Source organism: Xiphophorus hellerii, chromosome 8 (assembly GCF_003331165.1).
Source record: "Xiphophorus hellerii strain 12219 chromosome 8, Xiphophorus_hellerii-4.1, whole genome shotgun sequence".
Lineage (NCBI taxonomy): Eukaryota > Metazoa > Chordata > Actinopteri > Cyprinodontiformes > Poeciliidae > Xiphophorus > Xiphophorus hellerii.
In genome coordinates, this window is record NC_045679.1 from 3799784 (window position 1) to 3824044 (window position 24261).

The window sequence follows — 24261 nt, forward strand, 5'->3', positions numbered from 1 at the left end:
CTTTGACCTTCCTTTCATCATTCATCATGTTTTTCTAGTTGCACAGGAGATGAAATGAAAGTTCCTCTGGAATGAAGCTAAATAACAACCAGAAAGTCAAAGTTGATCCTAATCCGGCTCATCGCTGAGCTCCTTCCTTTGCTTCTTGTTTTTGTGGAGCTACTGGGTCTTCATTCCCCACAGGATCCATTTAGACGCCTTGTTTTGATTTCTTCACATCTCTCCATCTTTAAAGGCCTGAGGGCGGCGTTCCTCCACTCTGACCAATAAAATCAAGTCTTCTTCCATCAGAAGGAGTGAGAGGAAACATTAATGCATCATTTACTGATGATGTTTAATCTGAAGCATCAATGAAAAGAAACTTGATCATTTTATCTGTTTTTATTGGTTTTATTTTTGCTGTTTCAGGTTAACAAGAGACATTCATGAACAACAAACATTTGTTCCCATAAACCAGCTGATATATTTGTTTACATGAAATTCTTCCAAAATTAACAAGAAAAACAAAAAAATCTTCAGGATTTAAACGGCTAATAATCTACAACATTTATGAAAACAATAATTATTCAACCAGAAGGAAATATATTGCTATGTGGATACATGTTGTGATAGTTTTCATTTTCTAATCCTTCACAAGTAAAATTGAAAGAGCAAGTTTTCAATAACCAAAATAATAATTTATTTACATCAAGTTGTTGGAAATAATAAACAACATTTAAAACATTACAGTGGAAAAAAAAGAAAAAATGAAAAAGTCCCCAGATGATCAGATCATCTCCAGTTTCCTGATTAAAAACAGATTTTAAAAATAATATTAAGAAATTCATCAAATTATCAATCATGAAACCAATCAATCATCTGATCTATAATGTTTCATTTGGACTTTTTGTTCTTCATACTGAGATCATCAGAGCTGCTGTTTGATCACTGAGATCTTCATCGGTAGAATCTTTAATGTTTTATTAGTGTTGAAATATGGAAACATCTTGTCAGTGAAGGTGTGTGTGAAGGTGTGTATGCGTTTGTTAGTATCCAGATCAGAGAAGGACAGTTTTCCTCTGTCCCAGTCCAGATTCACTCTGATCCTCTGGAGATTCTTCTGGACTGAGAGAAAAGTGGAAGGAGCTGATGGAGAATCTGCTGAGTATTCATCTACATCGAACTCTATGTAGAACAATCCAGACTTTATGTCTCCCTTCCTCTGAACAGACTCTTCTAACACACCAAGTTCCCAGCCTTTACTGTCTCCAACATCAACATCCCAGCTGTGGTTCCCTGAGTTAAAACCCTCAGAACTCAGAATAGAGCAGTAATAGTCAAATCTCTCTGGATTATCAGGAAGCTGCTGTTCTTCTCCTTCAGTCAAACTGGTCAGATCTTCAGACAGATAAAGTTCTTTATCAGCCGTGTTTGGGTCCAGAACCAGAGGAGTGTAGGTCACCATGTTCTCCATGTTGCTCCAGATGTTGAAGGCCAGGTTGCCCAGATGTTTGGCCTGGTCTATCAGAGCTCCTGAGGGCAGCTGTGGATCCTCCAGCAGGGGGCAGCGCTGGACTCTTTCCACTGCAGCCTTGTAGTTGTGCAGGAATGAGACGTCTTCAGCTCTCAGCTCCTCCTCTGTGGCTCTGACTGTGTCTGAAAGAGCTGCTATCTCTCTGCTCAGAGCCTCCATCTTCTCCTTCATCATCCCTCTCTTCTGCTCCTCTTCCTCCCTCAGTGCAGCCAGCCTGGCCTCCTCTTCCTCTGCTAGAAACTGATGAAGCTGCTTAAACTGCTCCATAATCTGCCTCTCTGTGTGTCGGGCCTGGACCTTCAGGTGTTCTGCTGTCTGATCAAACTCCTCCTGAACTTTCTTCCTGAGCTCCAGCTTCTTCTTTAAACGCTCCAGAGTTTTCTGAAGTTTCTTCTTGTGTTGCTGAGCAGCTTCATCGATGGGTCTGAATCTGTGCTTGGTGTGTTTTTCTGAATCTCTGCAGACGACACACACTGGCTGCTGATGGTCCAGACAGAAGAGTTTGAGTTTCTCAGAGTGCAGAGAGCAGAGATCCTCTGAAGCTCTCTGCTCTCTCTGCTGTAAGAAAGTCTCACACAGATTCTTCAGAGCCAGATTACAGGGAGGACTATCTCTTGAAGATCTCCTTTTACAAACTGGACACTCTTTTACTGGTTTCTCTCTCCACCAGTTCTTCAGACACTCCTTACAGAAGCTGTGGCTACATGACAGAAGAACCGGATCCTTAAAGACGTCCTGACAGACCGAACAGCAGAGATCCTCCTCTAACCTGGAAGCCATTTTGTCTCTGAGTGAAGCTGAAAACACAGCAGACAGAAAGTTAAACCAGGAAGTCAGTTTCCCTCCTGCAGAAACTTTATTCTCTTACTTTCACTTTGATTTCTTTGTTTTTCCTCCAGCAGCAGTCTGTGTTCCAGTGTCTGGTTCCTCAGTTTTCTCCCTGGTTGCCTGAGTCGGTAGCTTAGTGGAAGGCAGGTGACACAGATAATCCTGGGTGTTTTCTTTATGAGTTTTTTTCTCTCTGGGCTGTTTCCTGTTTTTTTCCAAAGGTTCCTGTTTCAATTCTGGTCTTGAGGCAAAGATGTGGCGCCCTCTGGTGGATTTCCTGTAAATCTGTGGTTTTTGACAAAACACTTTAGTCCTGAGATGAAGATGATGTTTGATGTGAAGGGAACTTTTCCTTCTAGTAAAGAATCTGGTTCAGAATAAGAAATGTTTTGATGCAAATTTGATTAATTTTCTGACATTTTTATATTATGGCTAAAAACTGAGATGCTGTAATTGCAGAAAATACTGTAAATGTAAACCAAAATAATGTTGAGAAATTCAGAAAATTAAAATAAAAGCCTTAAAAGTATAATAGAAACCCAGTATTGATAATCCTCCATTGTTGATGGAGGATTATCAACAACACTTTCATGTTGTTTCAAATACTTAGAAACAGGTTTTATTGCACCTCCATGCATTGATTTGTTCTTGGATGGTTCAGAGTCACTGAAGGTCATCATGATGTAGAGCTGAGTATCATCTGCATAGCTACTCTAGCTAATCTTATTTAGCTAACCTGAGCTAACAGGATCACGTATGTTTTAAATAAGAGGAGCCCCAAGATGGAGCACTGAGGGACCCCACATGTGATTTTTGTCAACTCTGATAAAAACATACTTTTTGACAAAAACAAATTTCTGTTGATGTGATATTTTATTGTAAACTGATTGATTACCAGTACAAACACTTCAGAAACATGTTGAATCTGATTATTTTAGGTTTTTATACATTTCTAAGTTATGGTTCTGAACCCTCTCTGGACTCGTTTTACCGTTCCAGCCGTTTGATAATGTTGCTAAATGCAGCGATGCAGGAGGTCTCAGGTTATCCGACACTCAAAGCCGAGCGCTAAGTGATAAAGAGATCAGCTGAATTTATTTATCGCTTTCTGTCCAAGGTGGGAGTCATCATGGCGGCCACAGACTCCACACCTGATTGATCACTTTCTGCTCCCACAGCCTCATTTTCCACCAGGTGTCACAAGTTGATCCGACTTCTGTCTTATTGGGCCTCAGCTTTCATCCCTGCTTACCTCTAATCATTCACCTTTCTGCATATCACTGTTTTGGTGCAACGCTGTGTAACAAAGTCATCATTTTGAAGTTTGAATCCAGATTTCCACTGTATCTGAAGCATTGTCCTGTTCTTCTGAACATTTTTGGTTCCCCGTGTGAAACATTGAAATTAACATACAGTGGGGAAAAAAGTATTTAGTCAGCCACCAATTGTACAAGTTCTCCCACTTATGGAGATGAGAGAGGAATTTATTTGCAAATTATGGTGAAAAATAAATATTTGGTCAATAAAAAAAGTGAATCTCAATACTTTGTTATATATTTTTTGTTGGGAATGACAGAGGTCAGAGGTCAAACGTTTTCTGTAAGTCTTCACAAGGTTGGCACAAACTGTAGCTGGTATTTATACCTCATTATTCTGGAGCCTCTAACTGGTTTCATCTTTTATAATTACTTTTCTAATGAGAAATCACAAACAATAAGTTGTTAATTATCTCACATTTTCTGGCTTCTTTAATGTCTTATTTACACAATTTGTCTTATTTGTGTTTAGAGGGAATGTGGTTTCTGCTTCACACTGGATGATCTTATAAAAAACATTTCTCAGTTTAAATCCAGCCCTGCTGTTTATAACCTACCAGCTAACAGCAGTTATTATCCTGCTGAATTATTGTGAGGTTTGATTTTACTGTTAAATGGAGAGAAAAGAAACCAAACATTTGACATTTGTCTATTTTTTATGAATTTATGGCAGTTTTTAAACATAAACCCTGGAAAAGATGGATGGATGGATTGATTGATTCTCAACGGCAAATTGTTTTTTGTTTACAAGCTACTTCTTCTGAGGTTTTAAATTTCCATAATACAAATATAGGAACCAAGGAACATTTAAATCCTGGAGGAGAAAGTAACAGGTGGCACCACTAGGTGTCGCTCTCTCTACCTGAGCCTGAGCCTCCATAAAAGGGAAGCTGGAAGGATGGTGGCCAAGGATCAGTTTCCTGTGTGTGAGACCAGCTGTGTGTTGGGCCCACGCTGTTTGCTGGCTGTGGTAGGTTGGGGGAAACTGGTATAAAGTGATTATTTTAAGTAAGTTGTGCTGATATGGTGTTTTTATACAGGACTGCATTGTTGATGGTGTTCAGCTGGTAGCGTTACCTGGGCGTGGTTGTTGGACGCCGCAGGTAGGTTTTCTACATTGGTCTTTTTTAATCTGAATGAATTGTGTGTTTATATATTGTTTTTATTTGCTAGGGTTGCACCAGATCGGCTACACCAAGGTTTGATCTGAGAGTGTTGATTTATGCGATGCAGGTAGGCAGTGTTTTAATGTGTTTTAGGTTGATTTGATTAAAATGATTTAATAATCATTTAGTAATTTCTGTGTTTTTGTTTTACAGTTTTTGCACTGCCTCCTGCTGCGTTTTAGCGTTTATTTTCCGTTTTTGTTAGTCCGCCCAGTTAGGATTGTTTTTCTTCTTGCAGTACTTGTGAGGGCGGGCTAACAACCTTTCATTTATTTAGTTTGTTTTGTTTTTTGTTTGTTTTGGGGCACTTCCCTGAATACTTACATCCTGTTTGGTGTGATCCCCATGTCGGGCTGACAACGAACGGATAAAGCTGGCGGGGAATCATTTTCATGTATGCAACAATAAATATTAATAATTCACTTAAATCCGGTTGTTGTTTATTGAGCTTTGGTTGGAAGCAGCTATAACAAAAGAAAACGATCTTTCCTGATGACAAAGAAACAAAAGATTTTTAAAATCATATAAGGAAATCTGATTTTAATGAGAACATTAATATTTATGTCTCTAAAACACATCAGATCCCTGATAAACTTTCACCACTAATGGGTTTAATTTACTGTCTCCATCTAAATCTTTAACTAACAAGCTCCTATTTCTTGCTGAAAATATATTTGTAAGTTAGTTTTGTTTTATTCCAACTGTACTAAGATATTTGTGCTATATTAGAAGAAATTATTTGGTAATATTTTGTGTTTTTGCAGTGCAACATTTTAATAAGTCATTTTAACTTCTATTTTATAATAAGGATTAGATTTTGATCAATATTTATTTATTTTTGCATTTTTTTCTCAGCTTCCCTCCAACTTTCTAAAGCCCTGTGGCGCCCTCTGGTGGCCCAACCTTTACAAGCTCTGGCCTTAAAACAACTGCTCTTTAACCTCCAGTATGAAGCTGTTTGTGAGATAAATTACTGAGTGGTTTTATTTTTTGGAGCATTCTCTGTTAACCTCCCAGTAGAAGACCAGTTCCTGAATCACTCTGACCAGTTCAGACCAGATCCAAAATCCCTTAAATCTTCTTTCTTTCTTATTCTAATCCACACTTTGAGCTTCAGCTGCCGGTTTTCACCACATAGTGATACCCACAATGCATTGCAATGCTGCCATGTGATTAAATTAAATTCAGAAATACTTTATTGATCCGAAAGGCAAATTAAATGTTGTAACTCATATTAATTTAAATGGCTGTTGGCAGGAAAGAGCTCCTGCAGCAGTCTGTGTTACAGCGAATATGAAGAAGCCTCTGACTAAAGACATTGTAGTCAGAGGCCTTTTTTATTCATTTTTTAAATCCTGAATTTATGGTGTTTTAATACCAGGTTGATGCTAATTTTAGCTGAAATTATCTAAAATTATCTAAAATTAGCTAATTTAGCCTGGATTTGATCTTATTTGATACTGAATCTGATTTTATCAGATTATTATGTTCATTTTGTCCCTGTCTGGTTAGAGTTTTAATCTGGTTTCATCCTGATTTTGTAATAGTTTAAAATCCCAACATAATGAAGGTTTTTTTCTGGTCTTACACTGTGTGTGTTTTTAAAGCATTTAACCCTTTAAGTTTCTCCAAAACATAACAGAGGCAGCAGAAGATTTGGTAGCACTTTATAATAACTACACCTCATTTAGCCTTATTTAACATTAATAAATAGTTAATTAACCTTGAAAATCTCATTAATTAAGGATGAGTCATACTTAATAAGCTATAAATGAATAGATTTCCTAAAGTTTTACTCGTAATGACCAATTATTCCCAAAATAATTTACTTATTCATGCCTAATAACTCATGAACTAATTATTCTATATACTGTGTTTATGTTTGCAAATGGTGAAATAAATGTACTTTTACAACATGTGCTACAAATAATAGTTATGTTCTGACATTTATGAAAGGTCAACAAAAAACATATTTCAGTCAGTTACAGTAATTTGACATCTGACATGTAAATGACTGGATAAAACATTTTATATTCAACATATAACATGTTACATTTTTCACACGCAACAAAATATCTGCATATCCTGAGTCATAAGACACTCAACTTACAGAAATTGTGCAAAAACATTTTTGGTTAGAAATAAAATGAGATCCTTCAAATAATACAAATAAAACAACAATGATAAAAAAGTTTAGTTATTTTAAAGAACTACAGAAGATTAGATTTTTTCCACATAAATGATGTTTTTTTTACCATTTTTCTTCTTCCCAACTTAAATCAGTGCCAACAATCATCCTTGGTCCTCCAGAGAAAGATCGGCGCTGCTGCTGCGCTCTCCTCCGCCATCTTCCTGGTTTCCATGGCAACGCTTCAGTTTAGTATTGATTTTATCATCCAAACACTTGCCAGAGCAACAACAAGGCATGGAGATGGAAGAAGAAGTTCTTAACTTTCAGATCCGGAGCTCAGCAACACAAACCGACGTGACGAGGAAAATGTTCTTCCTGTTAGAGAACCAGAGGAAACGAGCCGAGAGAAGACCGAGGAGAAACCTGATTAACACGCGCAGAGATGGAAACGTCATTAAAAACATGGAGACAAGGATGAGGAAGTAATTTAGCCGAGGAGAAGAACTCTGGAAGCCTCTGCTGCACTGTAAAAAATGTAAAAAATTAAAATGTCTTTAGAGGAAAACTGTTGTAGCTGTGAAAATGACAGATGTTAACTAATTAACTCTACTAGAAAAATATGTAAATTATTTTACAGTGACCAACATCACAGCTGAATCACATTAATGAAAATTTAAGGTTAATCTCTATATAACAAATACAACATAAAGTTTTAAAGTGACCTTTATGTTTTGTGTTTTGAAAAACAGACAAAAAGCAAAAACCAGTTTATTCAGTATTTGAATGTCATATTGACAGATTTTTCTATTGACTGTTACAATATTTTCATTATTTTTGTAGCTTTAATAAATAAAGTTGATTACACTCACATATTGTTGCTGTAAAATAATAAAAAAAACATTTTGTTTGACAGCATTTTTACAGTACTTTTCTGTTGAGTTTTAATGTGAACTTCACTGCCGTTTTTTACAGTGTGCTCTGGGAGAAAACCTAAGAAGAGGATTGCCCAAAGCAACAAAAACCTGTTTTAAGTTTTAACATTCATGTTCCTGCCCGTCTGCATTTTGTTCTGTGGTTCTGAGTCACACAGAGCAGAAAACAAAAAGTCAACGATAAAAACGACCAACAAGAACTAAAAACCTTCTTTTTATCATCAACATGCTGCATTTTGGCTCTAATTTCACTGAAATACATTCTTAACCTAATTGATGGCCCTTTGCCTGCTGACACCATTTAATAAAACATAAATGAAGGGATTTCAGGCCAACCTGAGTTTATGTTTCATAACCAGAGCTTCTGTGGACGGCGGATTTGTTCCTCTATAATATTTCAAGAATCATGTTGACAAAGTCCATCAGAGTTTTTACCTGAACTTTGACCTTCCTTTCATCATTCATCATGTTTTTCTAGTTGCACAGGAGATGAAATGAAAGTTACTCTGGAATGAAGCTAAATAACAACCAGAAAGTCAAAGTTGATCCTAATCCGGCTCATCGCTGAGCTCCTTCCTTTGCTTCTTGTTTTTGTGGAGCTACTGGGTCTTCATTCCCCACAGGATCCATTTAGACGCCTTGTTTTGATTTCTTCACATCTCTCCATCTTTAAAGGCCTGAGGGCGGCGTTCCTCCACTCTGACCAATAAAATCAAGTCTTCTTCCATCAGAAGGAGTGAGAGGAAACATTAATGCATCATTTACTGATGATGTTTAATCTGAAGCATCAATGAAAAGAAACTTGATCATTTTATCTGTTTTTATTGGTTTTATTTTTGCTGTTTCAGGTTAACAAGAGACATTCATGAACAACAAACATTTGTTCCCATAAACCAGCTGATATATTTGTTTACATGAAATTCTTCCAAAATTAACAAGAAACAAAATCTTCAGGTTTTAAACGGCTAATAATCTACAACATTTATGAAAACAATAATTATTCAACCAGAAGGAAATATATTGCTATGTGGATACATGTTGTGATAGTTTTCATTTTCTAATCTTTCACAAGTAAAATTGAAAGAGCAAGTTTTCAATAACCAAAATAATAATTTATTTACATCAAGTTGTTGTAAATAATAAACAACGTTCATAACATTACAGTGGAAAAAACAGAAAGAAATGAAAAAGTCCCCAGATGATCAGATCATCTCCAGTTTCCTGATTAAAAACAGATTTTAAAAATTATATTAAGAAATTCACCAAACCATCAAACTATCAATCATAAAGCCAATCAATCATCTGATCAATAATGTTTCATTTGGACTTTTTGTTCTTCATGCTGAGATCATCAGAGCTGCTGTTTGATCACTGAGATCTTCATCGGCAGGATCTTTAATGTATCATTAGTGTAGAAATATGGAAACATCTTGTCAGTGAAGGTGTGTGTGAAGGTGTGTATGTGTGTGTTAGTATCCAGATCAGAGAAGGACAGCTTTCTTCTGTCCCAGTCCAGATTCACTCTGATCCTCTGGAGATTCTTCTGGACTGAGAGACGAGTGGAAGGAGCTGGTGGAGAATATGCTGAGAATTTACCTTCAAAGAACCATATATACAACAATCCAGACTCTATGTCTCCCTTCCTCTGAACAGACTCTTCTATCACACCAAGTCTCCATATGTCACTGTCTCCAACATCAACATCCCAGCTGTGGTTCCCTGAGTTAAAACCTTCGGAACTCAGAACAGACGACCACCAATCAAATCTCTCTGGATTATCAGGAAGCTGCTGATAACCTCCATCAGTCAAACTGCTCAGATCTTCAGACAGATGGAGTTTTGGATAAGCCGTGTTTGGGTCCAGAACCAGAGGAGTGTAGGTCACCATGTTCTCCATGTTGCTCCAGATGTTGAAGGCCAGGTTGCCCAGATGTTTGGCCTGGTCTATCAGAGCTCCTGAGGGCAGCTGTGGATCCTCCAGCAGGGGGCAGCGCTGGACTCTTTCCACTGCAGCCTTGTAGTTGTGCAGGAATGAGACGTCTTCAGCTCTCAGCTCCTCCTCTGTGGCTCTGACTGTGTCTGAAAGAGCTGCTATCTCTCTGCTCAGAGCCTCCATCTTCTCCTTCATCATCCCTCTCTTCTGCTCCTCTTCCTCCCTCAGTGCAGCCAGCCTGGCCTCCTCTTCCTCTGCTAGAAACTGATGAAGCTGCTTAAACTGCTCCATAATCTGCCTCTCTGTGTGTCGGGCCTGGACCTTCAGGTGTTCTGCTGTCTGATCAAACTTCTTCTGAACTTTCTTCCTGAGCTCCAGCTTCTTCTTTAAAGGCTCCAGAGTTTCCTGAAGTTTCTTCTTGTGTTGCTGAGCAGCTTCATCGATGGGTCTGAATCTGTGCTTGGTGTGTTTTTCTGAATCTCTGCAGACGACACACACTGGCTGCTGATGGTCCAGACAGAAGAGTTTGAGTTTCTCAGAGTGCAGAGAGCAGAGATCCTCTGAAGCTCTCTGCTCTCTCTGCTGTAAGAAAGACTCACACATATTCTTCAGAACCAGATTACGTGGAGGATCACTGGTGAATGATATCCTCTTACAAAGTGGACACTCTCTGGCTCGTTTCTCTCTCCACCAGTTCTTCAGACACTCCTTACAGAAGCTGTGGCTACATGACAGAACAACCGGATCCTTAAAGACGTCCTGACAGACCGGACAGCAGAGATCCTCCTCTAACCTGGAAGCCATTTTGTCTCTGGGTGAAGCTGAAAACACAGCAGACAGAAAGTTAAACCAGGAAGTCAGTTTCCCTCCTGCAGAAACTTTATTCTCTTACTTTCACTTTGATTTCTTTGATTTTCCTCCAGCAGCAGTCTGTGTTCCAGCGTCTGGTTCCTCAGTTGTCTCTCTGGTCGCCTTCAGTCTGTCCTGAGTCGGTAGTTTGGTGGAAAGCAGGTGACACAAATGATCCTGAGTGTTTTCTTGATGAGTTTTTCTCTCTGAACTATTTCCTGTTCTTCCTGTTTTTCAAAGGTTCCTGTTTGAATTCCAGTCTTGAGACACAGATGTGGCGCCCTCTGGAGGATTTCATGTTAATCTGCAGTTTTAGGAAAAACTGCAGTACTGGAGATGAAGGCAGGACCTTAAACTGGTTCTTTCAAAGCCTCTCCTTTGCTCTCCTGGTGGTTTGATCAGGATCATTGTCAGGCTGAAAGATCCAGCCATGTTTCATCTTCAAATCTCTTTGCTGATGGAAGGAGGTTTGGACTTCAAATCTCTTGATGCACGGCCCTGTTAGAACGGCCCTTAGCGGCTGGTTTACAGAGGAGTCTTGAGGCAGAGAAATAGTGCAGACCAACCAGGAGTTTATTCTCCAACATTTAACACATAGACAATCCTGCTTACAACGGCCCTGGGTCTCAGCAGCAACCACACCTACCAACCTGCAATGTGGCCAACATGCATGTTTTTATAGATCCTGGCTGCTCCAATTAACAACCCCACCAAGAAACAGGGTCAAACTAAATACATACAAACAAACAATCTGGAAAAAACAACCAAATCTTCAGCATAATATTAACAAACACTCTTCATTTTAAGCAGCCATTTCATTTCTAAAAACATCTTTATATATATATAAATCCAATCATTAAACTTCTAAAATGCGTAGTTCTATCGCTCCCCCTCTTCCATCTGCATTGGTCTCTTCTGGAACCTTTATAAGGTGCTCAGGCCCCCAGGGAATCTTTTAGCCTGAACACCCTGCAGAGGAAGAGACAGAGGTAAGCCACATCTACACAACATTTCTGTGCATTTCAAACAGTTTCCCAGACTTATATCCATTTGTTTGTTTTATTTTAACAGGACACCATCAGTTCCAGCTGAGATGCCACTGCACAAAAACACACAAACAATAAAATACTTCAATCTGAATCTGTCTCTTATCATTCAACACCCTTTAAGTGTTTTTATCCAGGTAATGAAGACCTTCATTACAGGCCCCATTCATTGTTTCATGAACACAGATCAGTCGTCCCAAAGTAAGTAAGTAAGTAAGTAAACTTTAGTTCTATAGCGCTTTTCACAGACCAGGGTCACAAAGTGCTGCACAAAGTGTAAAAAATCAAATAAATTAAAAGCAACATACAAAACAATAAAACACAGTATTAAGCTAAAAAGCAAGTTTAAAAAAGTGGGTCTTAAGTTGTTTCCTAAAAGTGTCTATACAATCCAGAGATCGAATGGTACAAGGTAGCTCATTCCAGAGGCGAGGCGCCACAGCTTTAAAAGATCTGTCTCCTCGAGTCTTAAAAAGGGTCCGAGGAACCATCAGCAAGTTCAGATTGGACGACCTGAGACTCCTAGTCGAAACATAAGGCTGGATGAGGTTCTTAATATAGTCTAGCGCATGTCCATGAAGAGCTCTAAAAGTCAGTACCAGGATTTTGTAGTGCATCCTGTAAGATACAGGCAGACAGTACAAACTTTTGAGGATGGGTGTAATATGTTCCCTCCTGTGAGTGCGAGTGAGCAGGCGTGCAGCAGAGTTTTGTACAACCTGCAGACGCGCAAACTCCTTCTTGTTAAGACATGTGAACAGACTGTTACAATAATCCAATCTCGATGAGACAAAAGCATGAACAATCATCTCAAGCTCACCATAAGTCACCATCTTACGAAGTTTAGAAATGTTCCGAATTTGGAAAAAGCAGTTCCTAACAAGCTGATTTATGTGCCGCTCCATAGACATCGCTCCATCCATGAAAACACCCAGGTTGCGCAGGTTGCTTTTAACTGTGCAGCTCAAGTTTCCGAGGTGCTGCTTAATTCCAGGCACAGCACTGTCAGGAGCAACAATCAAGGTCTCGGTCTTGTTGGAGTTCACTAATAGGCTGTTTTCAGTGAGCCATTTTGTCACTTCGGCCAAACAACTAGTGAGAGTGCAAAGTTTATGTGGCTCACTTGACTTGAAAGAGCAGTACAGTTGCAGATCATCGGCGTACAGATGATAGGACACATCACTGAACTTCTGGATGACCCTGCTCAGAGGAAGTAGGTACAGCAGGAACAGAACAGGTCCCAAGACCGATCCCTGCGGCACACCCCACAAAAGCTCTGCAGAATCAGACACTGCATTTCCCACTGACACACTAAAAGTTCTGCCAACCAGGTAAGAGGTGAACCATTTCAAAACGCAACCTGACATTCCAACCAAATGTTGGAGCCTGTTTATCAGGATGCCATGGTCCACTGTATCAAACGCCGATGACAGATCCAACAAAACCAGCACAGAACATTTACCAGTGTCAGCTGCCATCGTAATATCACTAAACACCTTCAACAGGGCTGTTTCAGTGGAGTGAAACTCACGATACCCAGATTGAAAAGTGTCATAAATGTCATTTACCTGCAAAAATGATCTAAGTTGGGTGCAGACCACCTTTTCCAGGACTTTGGCCAAGAAAGGGGTCTTGGATATTGGCCGGAAATTCTTGAGTTCGGAAGAGTCCAGTCCCGTTTTTTTAACTGTGGCTCCACAATGGCATGTTTGAAAAGACAAGGAAACACACCACAAAGCAAAGACATGTTAAACATTTTAGCAATATAGGGCCCAATGGAGTCAAAAACCCTCACAAACAGTTTAAAAGGAAGAACATCTAAAGTACCAGAGGACGGTTTCATTTTTTTCATGATGGTTGAGATGTCTTCCACAGTGACAGGCTCAAATGAGGCCCAGCTCTGAGTGGGAGGTTCCAAATGCTGGGAACAATTACTTATTACTTTTATGCTGCTACCCCCATGCTTCACAGTAGGTGTAGCAGTGTGATGTTATTGCACTAGATTGTAAAGTGAGAAGCTATTCCGGTAGGAAATCATATGAGCACCGGCAGCTCCGTCTACAGTAGGCAGACAGGAAGGAGGGTGAGGAGAGGGGGCAAGACATGCGGTAAAGGTCGTCGGGACCGGGACTCGAACCCGCGACGTCCGCGTCGAGGACTAAGGCCTCCAAACGTGGGGCGTGCTAACCCCCTGCGCCACCACAGCACGCCCCAACAGGTGGGTTTTTAGTTGAGATTTAAAAGAAGTCAATGTTTCAGCTGTGTTGGAGATATTTATTCTTTATTTCTTCATGCATTTGAATTTTGTTAGTTTATTCTTACATTTCTAGTTTTTGTATTATTTGCAGGTTAATAATTGTCGATTCTATTTATCTTTTGTTTTTATTATTTGTTCTTATTTATTCGTTTTCTAAAGACAGGAAGTGAGGTGGATCAATCCACTTTCTATAAGTGAAGGGGCCTGGTAAAGACCAGCAGGCATTTGGGTTTGGAGCCTATGGTTTTTACCAGAGCAACAGAGCAAGCAAGGTAGCCTGAAAACAAGAAAAGGTTTGAACTCTGTAATTGTTTTGCTGAAACAAAATAAATCATCCAGAACAACAAAACAAGTTTGGACAGTGAACATTCTTTTGCCTGCGTGAAGAATCTGGACTCCAGTGCCTCATAGTGGCTGGTGGAACTTTTATTGGATGTTTGGTTTGACAAACAATCGCCACTACCAGCTGTTTTACAGTTTTCTGGAAGTTTGTTCCAAATTTGTGGTGCATAGATGCTGAAAGCTGCTTCTCCTCATTTGGTTCTGGTTCTGGGGATGCAGAGCAGACCAGAACCGGAAGACCTGAGAGTTCTGGAAGGTTGATACAACAACAGCAGATCTTTAATGTATTGTGGTGCTAAGCCATTCAGTGATTTGTAAACTAACAACAGTATTTCAAAGTCTATTCTTTGAGCTACAGGGAGCCAGTGGAGGGACTTTAAAACTGGTGTTATGTGCTCTATCTTCCTGGTTTTAGTGAGAACGCCAGCAGCAGCATTCTGGATCAGCTGCAGCTGTTTGATTGATTTGTTGGACAGACCTGTGAAGACGCTGTTGCAATAATCAATACAACTGAAGATGAATGCATGGATGAGTTTCTCTAGATCTGGCTGAGACATTAGTCCTTTAATCCTGGAAATGTTCTTCAGGTGATAGAAGGCCGACTTTGTAACTGTCTTTATGTGGCTCTGGAGGTTCAGGTCAGAGTCCATCACTACTCCCAGGTTGCGGGCTGATCGCTGGTTTTCAGTTGTAATAACTGAAGCTGTGCATTGACTCTAGATCTATAACTCTAGATTGTTCCTCTGTAGGTCCAGAAATAATAACTTCTGTTTTGTTTCTGTTCAGCTGGAGAAAGTTTTGGCACATCCACACATTTATCTGCTCTAAGCATCTGTTCAGTGATTGGATGGGGTCAAAGGTCACCTGGTGACATCGTAATGTAGAGCTGTGTGTCATCTGCATAGTTATGGTAGCTATGCATATATGGTATGGTATAACGTATGGTATAACAGTGTGTCTCGCTATGGTAACACTAAAATAAAGAATAAAAGGGTTGACTTGCTAAGAGCAGTTCAGTAGAAACCTCTTTAATTCTGCTGATTGGTTATTTCCAAATTGAGGGTCTGTGTGGTGCAAATCTCCTAAATTTGGAGTGTAGTGGATGTTTGTTTGAAGTTCATTGAGAAAATATTGTGTTTTATGCTGGTCTAAAATGAAGGTTAAAGAGGCCCGGTTGAAATCCTCTGGAAATATTTTGTCTGGGTGAGAAAAACTCCCCCGTTGTCTGACTAAACAACAGCACAATGATTGGCAATCCAAGTTAAGTGTCCCTGTAGTTGAGGACCACTAAATGATTTTGGGTTGTATCCCCTAAAATACTGCATTTAATCAATTAATTAAGTGAAAGGGAAAAAAACAGTGGTTGCATATACTCTTAAGGACGCAGTATGTCCAGTATACTGAATGTCCTCTGTGAGGTTCGGAGACCTTTGAGTCCTGCCTGTGCATATTGGACAGAATGTATGTGTGAGTGTGTGGCTGTCCGTTGACGATGACTGTAACTTGATCGTTGGGTCCTGGAGTGTGAATCTGGGACAGAGTGTGTGAGTGTGTGGCTGTCCCCTGACACTGAGTGTAACTTGATCTTTGAGTCCGGAAATGTCAATCATGGACAGAATGTGTGTGTGTGTGTGAGTGTGTGACTGTCCCCTGTCAATGAGTGTAACTTGATAATTGAGACCAGAAGAGTATATGTTGGAGAGAACGTGTTTGTTGTCAAACAGTTTTATTGAGGAATCAGACATGAAAATTGAAACGTCAACAATACACATTTGTCCTCTTTTTGATGTGAACATAAAACATAAAGACAATACAAAATCAAAACAAAACAAAAGTGACATAAATAAACAAGGACATTCTCAAGACCCACCCATCTTTCCTGACCCACCATCATCCCCTTTCCCTGGGACTTGCATCTTATCACACCGAGAATCAAATCAAATTCTCTTCAAATAGTGTTATCAGTATATTGCTGAAGGGGTTGCTAAGTTCTGTTGAATTGCTTTAAGTTATTTACTAATGAGAACCATATTCTTTCCAGATGAGAGAGCCTTACCAGTTCCTCCAGCCACAATTTAACCAATGAAACCTCTGATCTTTTCCAGAACGTCAACACTAGCTTTTTTTCTATGATAAAGGCATGAGATAATAATTGTCATTGGTATTTATTAAATTGAGAAAGCTGAACAGATACTCTGAGTACAATCAGAAGTAGGTCCAGCCTCAACTCTGTACGAAATATATCTGATAAAGTTTTGAATATGTCAGACCAAAATAGGGTTAATTTTGTACAAAAAGAGTAAGAATGGAGAAGTGTGGCTTCTTCAATATGGCATTTTTCACACATTGGGGATGTGTTAGGGAAAATTTTATGTAACTTCACCTTACAGTAATGAAGCCTGCGAATGATTTTAAATTGAGTAAGACAGTGTCTAGAATTGGCAGAACACTTGTGAATATTCTCTAGTGGAGCCTTCCAGAGTTCGTCACTTATCTCCGTTCCTAATTCCTGCTCCCAGCCTGTTCTAAGGCCCTGCATGGACGGCGAGGATCTGGATAGTAACAGATTGTAAATCTGGGAGATTAGATGTCCTTCCCCATCACCCAGCTTAAAGACTTCGTCAAATTCATTAGGTATTATATTCTCTAAAGTGCGCGTGTGTTTTTTGACATATGCCCTGACCTGTAGGTATCTAAAATGATTATGTTTATGGAGACCAAATTTGGCCTGAAGTTGAGAGAACAAGACAAAATTACCACCCACTAACAGGTCACCAATAGTCCTGATACCTAAATCTTTCCATTGTGTATAACCTGAATCTAAAGTGGAAGGACAAATGAGGGATTCTTTGCTATTTGTAGTAAGGTAGATATAGATTAAATACCAAACTGGCATTTTATCTGTTTCCAAATACATATAGTACTGTGGATGACGCGGTTATTGTTGTACGCCAAGGTATCTATATTTGTGGGTGACAGAATAAGAGCACTAATTTCATGAGGGCTGGAGTCTTACTTTTCCATTGTGATCCAATTGGATTGTGTAAAATTGCAATCTAGCCAAATTGTAATAATGCAAAGCGTACAAGAGTAATGGACATAATGTGTTTGTGAGTGTGTGGCTGTCCTCTGATGATGAGTTTAACTTGACCTTGGCGTGCTGAAGTGTCAATAATGGACACAATGTGTGTGTGAGTGTGCAGCTGTCCCCTGACAGTGAGTGTAACTTGAAAATTGAGACCAGAAGAGTGAATGTTGGACAGAATGCGTGTATGAGGGTGTGACTGTCTGTTGACCATGACTGTAACTTGATCGTTGGGTCCTGAATGTCGGACTGAGTGTGTGCGTGTGCAGCTGTCCCCTGACAGTCAGTGTAACTTGACAATTGAGACCAGAAGAGTAAATTTTGGACACAATGTGTGTGAGAGTCAAGTTGACTCCCTAAATGTAACTTGACTCAGGAGTCTTTGAGTCTTTGAGTCTGGAAATGTCAATAATGGACAGAATGTGTGTGTGAGTGTGTGTGGCTGTCCCCTGACAGTGAACGCAACTTGATCGTTAAACCCTAAAGTGTAATAATAGACAGAATGTGTGTTTGTGAGTGTGTGACTAAGTGGTAGTGAATTGTAAACTGAGCAGTGTTGTGTGTGTTTAGTCCTACATACCTGTGGTTTAAATTAAGAATACATGATGGAGAGAGAATTTAATTGTGAAATGCAAGCTGATGGGTGTGGCTTGATTAATTGGAAACAGTTGGGAGATGCAATTAATTCTAGATTTACAGTTTATGGGGATAAGGGACAATATAAGGAGAAAAAGAAGTAATCAGCAGAAGTTAGACAATGGTTGATTGTTTTGGTAAATTGGAAAGGAAAACAGTAGATAGATTCTGTACTGCTTGGCAATTGGTTATGGGAGAAAGATGATGCTCTGGAGATGAGAGACTATATAAACAACCAGATCACTAAACCAGCAAAGATTGTAGAAGGACAAGGTGGAACGCTGCCTGCTTTACTGACCACAGAGAAGACAAAATCATTTAAAATCAGATTTTAATGAGAATATTAATGTTTCTGTCTCTAAAACTACAGATCCCTGATAAACTTTCACCACTTATGGGTTTAATTTACTGTCTTTATCTAAAACTTTAACTAAAATTAGATTTTGGCTATGGAGTAAAAACCTGTTTGTGACTGAAGCTGATGCAAAAACCTCTTTATTTCGGAGCCTCTAATTGGTTTCATTTTTTTATAATTACTTTTCTAATGAGAAATCAGAAACAATAAGGTGTTATCTCACATTTTCTGCCTTCTTTAATGTCTTATTTGCACAATTTTTCTTTTTTGTGTTTAGAGGGAATGTGGTTTCTGCTTCAAATCTTATAAAAAACATTTTCAGTCTAAATCCAGCTCTGCTGTTTATAACCTACCAGCTAACATCAGTTATTATCCTACTGAGTTATTGTGAGGTTTGATTTTATTGTTAAATGGAGGAAAAAAAACATTTGACATTTGTTTATTTTTTCATGGATTTATAGCGGATTTTAAACAAAAACCCTCGAAAAGATGGATGGATGGATGGATGGATGGATGGATGGTGTTATTCTTGTATTTTGAGTCAGGTTTTAGATTAGATTATACTTTATTGATCTTCAAGCTGAAATTGTTTATTCGTTGACAAGCTTCTCCATCTGAGGTTTTAAATATCAATAATACAAATATAAACAAATGACACAACGTTTATAAAATATATAAATATTCCTATGAGCGATAAGAGAGTTCAATATGACTAAATATAAAAAAGAAATAACAGGGCGTGCCGTGGTGGCGTAGTGGTTAGCGCGACCCGTATTTGGAGGCCTTGAGTCCTCGACGCGGCCGTCGCGGGTTCGACTCCCGGACCCGACGATATTTGCCGCATGTCTTCCCCCCTCTCCTTCCCTGTTTCCTGTCAGCCTACTGTCATATAAGGGACACTAGAGCCCACAAAAGACCCCCTGGAGGGATAAATAAATAAATAACAAGCATGCACATATAAAAATATGAATCAATAATTTATAAATGAGTGCAGAGAAAATTAGATTGAAGTAACGCAGACTTGGACATTGTAAAGTCAAATGTTTGCAGGCAGAAATGATTTCCTGAGTCTCTCTGTGGTTCACTTTGGTAAAAGGAGTCTCTGGCTGAAGCTGCTTCTGCTTTCAATCATCTGTTAGTAATTTATTTACATCAATTTGCTGTACATAATAAATAACATTGAAAACATTACAATGGAAAACACAGAAAGAAATGAAAAAATCCCCACATGATCAGATCATCTCCAGATTGCTGATTAAAAATACAGATTTTAAAACTTATATTGAGAAATTCACCAAACCAGCAAACAATAGAATCAATCATAAAACCAATCAATCATCTGATCAATAATGTTTCATTTGGACTTTTTTTCTTCATGCTGAGATCATCAGAGCTGCTGTTTGATCACTGAGATCTTCATCGGTAGAATCTTTAGTTTATCCCAGGTGCTGAAGTATGGAAACATCTTGTCAGTGAAGGTGTGTGTGAAGGTGTGTATGTGTGTGTTAGTATCCAGATCAGAGAAGGACAGTTTTCCTCTGTCCCAGTCCAGATTCACTCTGATCCTCTGAAGATTCTTCTGGCCTGAGAGACGAGTGGAAGGAGCTGGTAGAGAACGTGCTGAGTATTTACCATAAGACAACTGTATATACAACAATCCAGACAGTATGCCTCTCTTCCTCTGAACAGACTCTTCTAACACACCAAGTATCCAGTATTCACTGTCTCCAACATCAACATCCCAGCTGTGGTTCCCTGAGTTAAAACCCTCAGAATTAAAAGCAGACCAATAATAATCAAATCTCTCTGGATTATCAGGAAGCTGCTGTTTCTCTCCTGCAGTCAAACTGCTCAGATCTTCAGACAGATAGAGGTTTGACCCAGCCGTGTTTGGGTCCAGAACCAGAGGAGTGTAGGTCACCATGTTCTCCATGTTGCTCCAGATGTTGAAGGCCAGGTTGCCCAGATGTTTGGCCTGGTCTATCAGAGCTCCTGAGGGCAGCTGTGGATCCTCCAGCAGGGGGCAGCGCTGGACTCTTTCCACTGCAGCCTTGTAGTTGTGCAGGAATGAGACGTCTTCAGCTCTCAGCTCCTCCTCTGTGGCTCTGACTGTGTCTGAAAGAGCTGCTATCTCTCTGCTCAGAGCCTCCATCTTCTCCTTCATCATCCCTCTCTTCTGCTCCTCTTCCTCCCTCAGTGCAGCCAGCCTGGCCTCCTCTTCCTCTGCTAGAAACTGATGAAGCTGCTTAAACTGCTCCATAATCTGCCTCTCTGTGTGTCGGGCCTGGACCTTCAGGTGTTCTGCTGTCTGATCAAACTTCTTCTGAACTTTCTTCCTGAGCTCCAGCTTCTTCTTTAAAGGCTCCAGAGTTTCCTGAAGGTTCTTCTTGTGTTGCTGAGCAGCTTCATTGATGGGTCTGAATCTGTGATTGGTGTGTTTTTCTGAATCTCTGCAGACGAGACAAACTGGCTGCTGATGGTCCAGACAGAAGAGTTTGAGTTTCTCAGAGTGCAGAGAGCAGAGATCCTCTGAAGCTCTCTGCTCTCTCTGCTGTAAGAAAGACTCACACAGATTCTTCAGAGCCAGATTACGTGGAGGATCTTTGATGAACGATATCGCCTTACAAACTGGACACTCTCTTGATGGTTTCTCTGTCCACCAGTTCTTCAGACACTCCTTACAGAAGCTGTGGCTACATGACAGAACAACCGGATCCTTAAAGACGTCCTGACAGACCGGACAGCAGAGATCCTCCTCTAACCTGGAAGCCATTTTGTCTCTGAGTGAAGCTGAAAACACAGCAGACAGAAAGTTAAACCAGGAAGTCAGTTTCCCTCCTGCAGAAACTTTATTCTCTTACTTTCACTTTGATTTCCTTGTTTTTCCTCCTGCAGCAGTCTGTGTTCCAGCGTCTGGTTCCTCAGTTTTCTCTCTCTTCTCCTTGTTCAGTTCAGTCTGTCCTCAGTCGGTGATGATGGTGACCCTGAGCGTTTCCTCAATTAGTTTCTCTTTTAACTATTTCCTGTTTTTTTTTACCGTCTTGAGCCTCACATGTGGCGCCCTCTAGAGGATTTCCTGTCAATCTGAAGATATAGAAAACATGAGAAACACTGTAAATGTGTGTTTAGCTGCGGTTTTTGTTTTTAAGTAAAGAATTATCATAAAAGAGCCTGACAGAGTCCAGATCAACCTGAACCAGATGACCTCGCTGTAAAATATGAGTAATACCTAAAAAATATCCTATTATGCTAATTTAACATTTTGTGTGCTCTTTTATTCTTCCATTTGGGTCTCAACTGTTCCTGAAAACAATTGAACTGCTTAAGAATCAACCGAGCCATTTTTTGACTACAAGCTAGTGTTTTTTGGTGTCTGGAAAATGAGCCGTTTCAAAAACCTCTATTGTTAAGTCACAATCAATGAGCACTGCCCCGTTACCTAGCAACTGTTCTGCAAGGTTACCAAGCAACCGTACCTGATCTCCAGCAAGTTTGGTCAGCTGGTTTACCGTTGCATGCTGTGTACAATGGCTTCTGGAAAAGACAAGGTTTTTGTTGTTCCCTTACCCTCCAATAACAACTTGCTATATTTTTGTTGTGATGGAGGCTCCACTTCTACTTTTCAAAATGTGCAGATCTGTTTGCAGCTATTTTCACATGCGAGTGTAAAAGTTGAGTTGGGGAGGCGTGGCCAGCAGCTGCTTTTTTAGATTTAAAGTGACAAGACACCATAAAACAGCTAAAATGTCATTATTTGTGAATGAAAAGTAAGAAAAATATCCTAACTTGTTCAAGGAATCATTATAGATCACCTCTAAATTATGTGTGAGATGTTTAGTGACACTAAAATATAGAATAAAAACCTTCATTTACATGACAGTTGTTGCTGTGTTTGCTACTATGTTTTAGATTCTTATTGATAACCAGGCCAGAGGGATCGCCAGCCTCAACGTTGGGCTTTCACCTGGAGAAACAACTAAATTCAGGTTCATTTCTTTACTGAAATCTTTGAATGGTTTGGTTTTGATGTGAACGTCTTACTGGATCTGAACGTCCCTCTGATAATCCAAACAGACATGAAGCCCTTTATCTTCACAATATTTAGCTAAAATCTGTTAGGAAAGGGTCTCATAATGGGATATGCTTTTGGTTTTTAAAAACAAGAAAAAATTGCCTTCAGTTTTTGTGTTTTGGCTCAAAGTTTCACAATATTGTGGTTAAAGATGTTGGTGAAACGTCTGAGGAAGACAGAAAACATGTTTGATTTAAATTCAGTACAGTACAGCGAACACATCTGATGACAGGCTGATAAAGTCCCCAGTTTAGAGTTAAAATTCAATAGTTTTAACATTTTAAAGAGGAACTTAAACCAAAATACCAGAAAAAAACTCCCAACCGTTCCAGAAATATGGAAGATACTGGAGTGTTTTAGAGTATCAATTAAATAAAAACAGGATTAGTGAGTTTTATTTAGGTTTTATTAAAAGGCCATGTTGAAATGTTTTATACCCTTCTCAGTGATCACAGCAGGCTGATTTCTTTTGCATGAAAGCATCAAACTTTTCTTTAATGGCTGTTCAGCTTTTTGCATGTTGTTGATATTTTGAATCTTTCTCTTTAACGATAAGCTTCAAATCTTTGAGGTCAGAATCATATTTATCTGAATCCATCAGATTCAAGTCAGGACTTGAACACTAACATCACTTCCAATCATAAGAAACATTTTTTGTCAAATTAAAAGATGATGCTTTGCCTATTCCCTCAGAATAAATTGTGGATTCTCAGTGCAGAATTAGTACTTTGACTGAACAAATTCAGGCATTTATAGCTGCAGTATGTAACTTTAATTAAAAAATACGTTTTTACATATTTGTGAAAAACGTCACCATGTCATGACTGTACGGCACGAGACAGATAATCTGTGAAGAGATCCAACTCCTCCATGAGCTACTATTGAGGTTTGAAGAAATACACCAGGTTGGTGTAGCGCTTTAGCATTAGTTTAGGCTAAAAGCCTTAGTGTAGCATTTTAGTGTTAGCAACTGCTAAATATCATGTTGGTGTAGCGCTTTAGAGCTAGCTACTGATAAATACTGTGTTAGCTACTGCTAAATATCATGTTGGTGTAGTGCTCTAGCATTAGCTAGTGCTAAATACCATGTTAGCTACTGCTAAATATCATGTTGAAGTAGTGCTCTAGCATTAGTTAGTGCTAAATACCGTGTTAGCTACTGCTACATATCATGTTGGAGTGGTGCTTTAGCATTAGCTACTGCTAAATACCATGTTAGCTACTGCTAAATATCATGTTGAAGTAGTGCTCTAGCATTAGTTAGTGCTAAATACCGTGTTAGCTACTGCTACATATCATGTTGGAGTGGTGCTTTAGCATTAGCTACTGCTAAATACCGTGTTAGCTGCTGCTAAATATCATGTTGAAGTAGTGCTTTAGCATTAGCTAGTGCTAAATACTGTGTTAGCTACTGCTAAATATGATATTGGAGTAGTGCTCTAGCATTAGCTAGTGCTAAATACCGTGTTAGCTGCTGCTAAATATCATGTTGGAGTGGTGCTTTAGCATTAGCTAGTGCTAAATACCGTGTTAGCTACTGCTACATATCATGTTGGAGTGGTGCTTTAGCATTAGCTAGTGCTAAGTAAAGTGTTTGCTACTGCTAAATATGATATTGGAGTAGTGCTTTAGCATTAGCTAGTGCTAAATCCTCTGTTGGTGAATCACTTTAGCGTTAGTGGAATTAATGTTTATGATTTGTTCTTTAGGGTTTTTAATTAGCGCTGCCTCCAAACTGGAAATGAATTTATAAAGTCCTGGACGTTTTCTTGCACATTCCAGTAAATTAAGCTCTTAATT

At 39.3% G+C, this 24261-nt stretch overlaps 3 protein-coding genes across 5 annotated transcripts; all 3 read right to left on the reverse strand.

Moving 5' to 3' along the window:
• Positions 1-366: 366 nt before the first annotated feature.
• LOC116724543 (nuclear factor 7, ovary-like) lies at positions 367-10788 on the reverse strand. 3 transcript variants are annotated; one of them, XM_032570303.1, is made up of 2 exons: positions 10712-10788; positions 367-2310 (listed from the first exon to the last, which is right to left on the reverse strand). In XM_032570303.1, exon 2 carries the CDS (start codon positions 2291-2293, stop codon positions 908-910), a length of 1386 nt encoding a protein of 461 aa, XP_032426194.1. In that variant the 5' UTR covers positions 2294-2310; positions 10712-10788; the 3' UTR covers positions 367-907. The 3 variants fall into 3 exon arrangements, with proteins under 3 accessions (XP_032426194.1, XP_032426193.1, XP_032426192.1); XM_032570302.1 differs by lacking the exon at positions 10712-10788 and adding an exon at positions 2388-2533; XM_032570301.1 differs by lacking the exon at positions 10712-10788 and adding an exon at positions 2382-2533.
• LOC116724546 (tripartite motif-containing protein 35-like) lies at positions 8693-10828 on the reverse strand. The gene is made up of 2 exons (XM_032570305.1): positions 10712-10828; positions 8693-10640 (listed from the first exon to the last, which is right to left on the reverse strand). Exon 2 carries the CDS (start codon positions 10621-10623, stop codon positions 9238-9240), a length of 1386 nt encoding a protein of 461 aa, XP_032426196.1. The 5' UTR covers positions 10624-10640; positions 10712-10828; the 3' UTR covers positions 8693-9237.
• Positions 10829-19604: 8776 nt separating this feature from the next.
• LOC116724545 (nuclear factor 7, brain-like) lies at positions 19605-21393 on the reverse strand. The gene is made up of 2 exons (XM_032570304.1): positions 21251-21393; positions 19605-21179 (listed from the first exon to the last, which is right to left on the reverse strand). The coding sequence occupies exon 2, from the start codon at positions 21160-21162 to the stop codon at positions 19777-19779; it is 1386 nt and encodes a 461-aa protein (XP_032426195.1). The 5' UTR covers positions 21163-21179; positions 21251-21393; the 3' UTR covers positions 19605-19776.
• Positions 21394-24261: the final 2868 nt, after the last annotated feature.

Excerpts from the sequence above, each read along its gene's own strand:
- LOC116724543 (XM_032570303.1), bottom strand. The coding sequence starts at position 2,293 with ATGGCTTCCAGGTTAGAGGAGGATCTCTGCTGTTCGGTCTGTCAGGAC.
- LOC116724546 (XM_032570305.1), bottom strand. The coding sequence starts at position 10,623 with ATGGCTTCCAGGTTAGAGGAGGATCTCTGCTGTCCGGTCTGTCAGGAC.
- LOC116724545 (XM_032570304.1), bottom strand. The coding sequence starts at position 21,162 with ATGGCTTCCAGGTTAGAGGAGGATCTCTGCTGTCCGGTCTGTCAGGAC.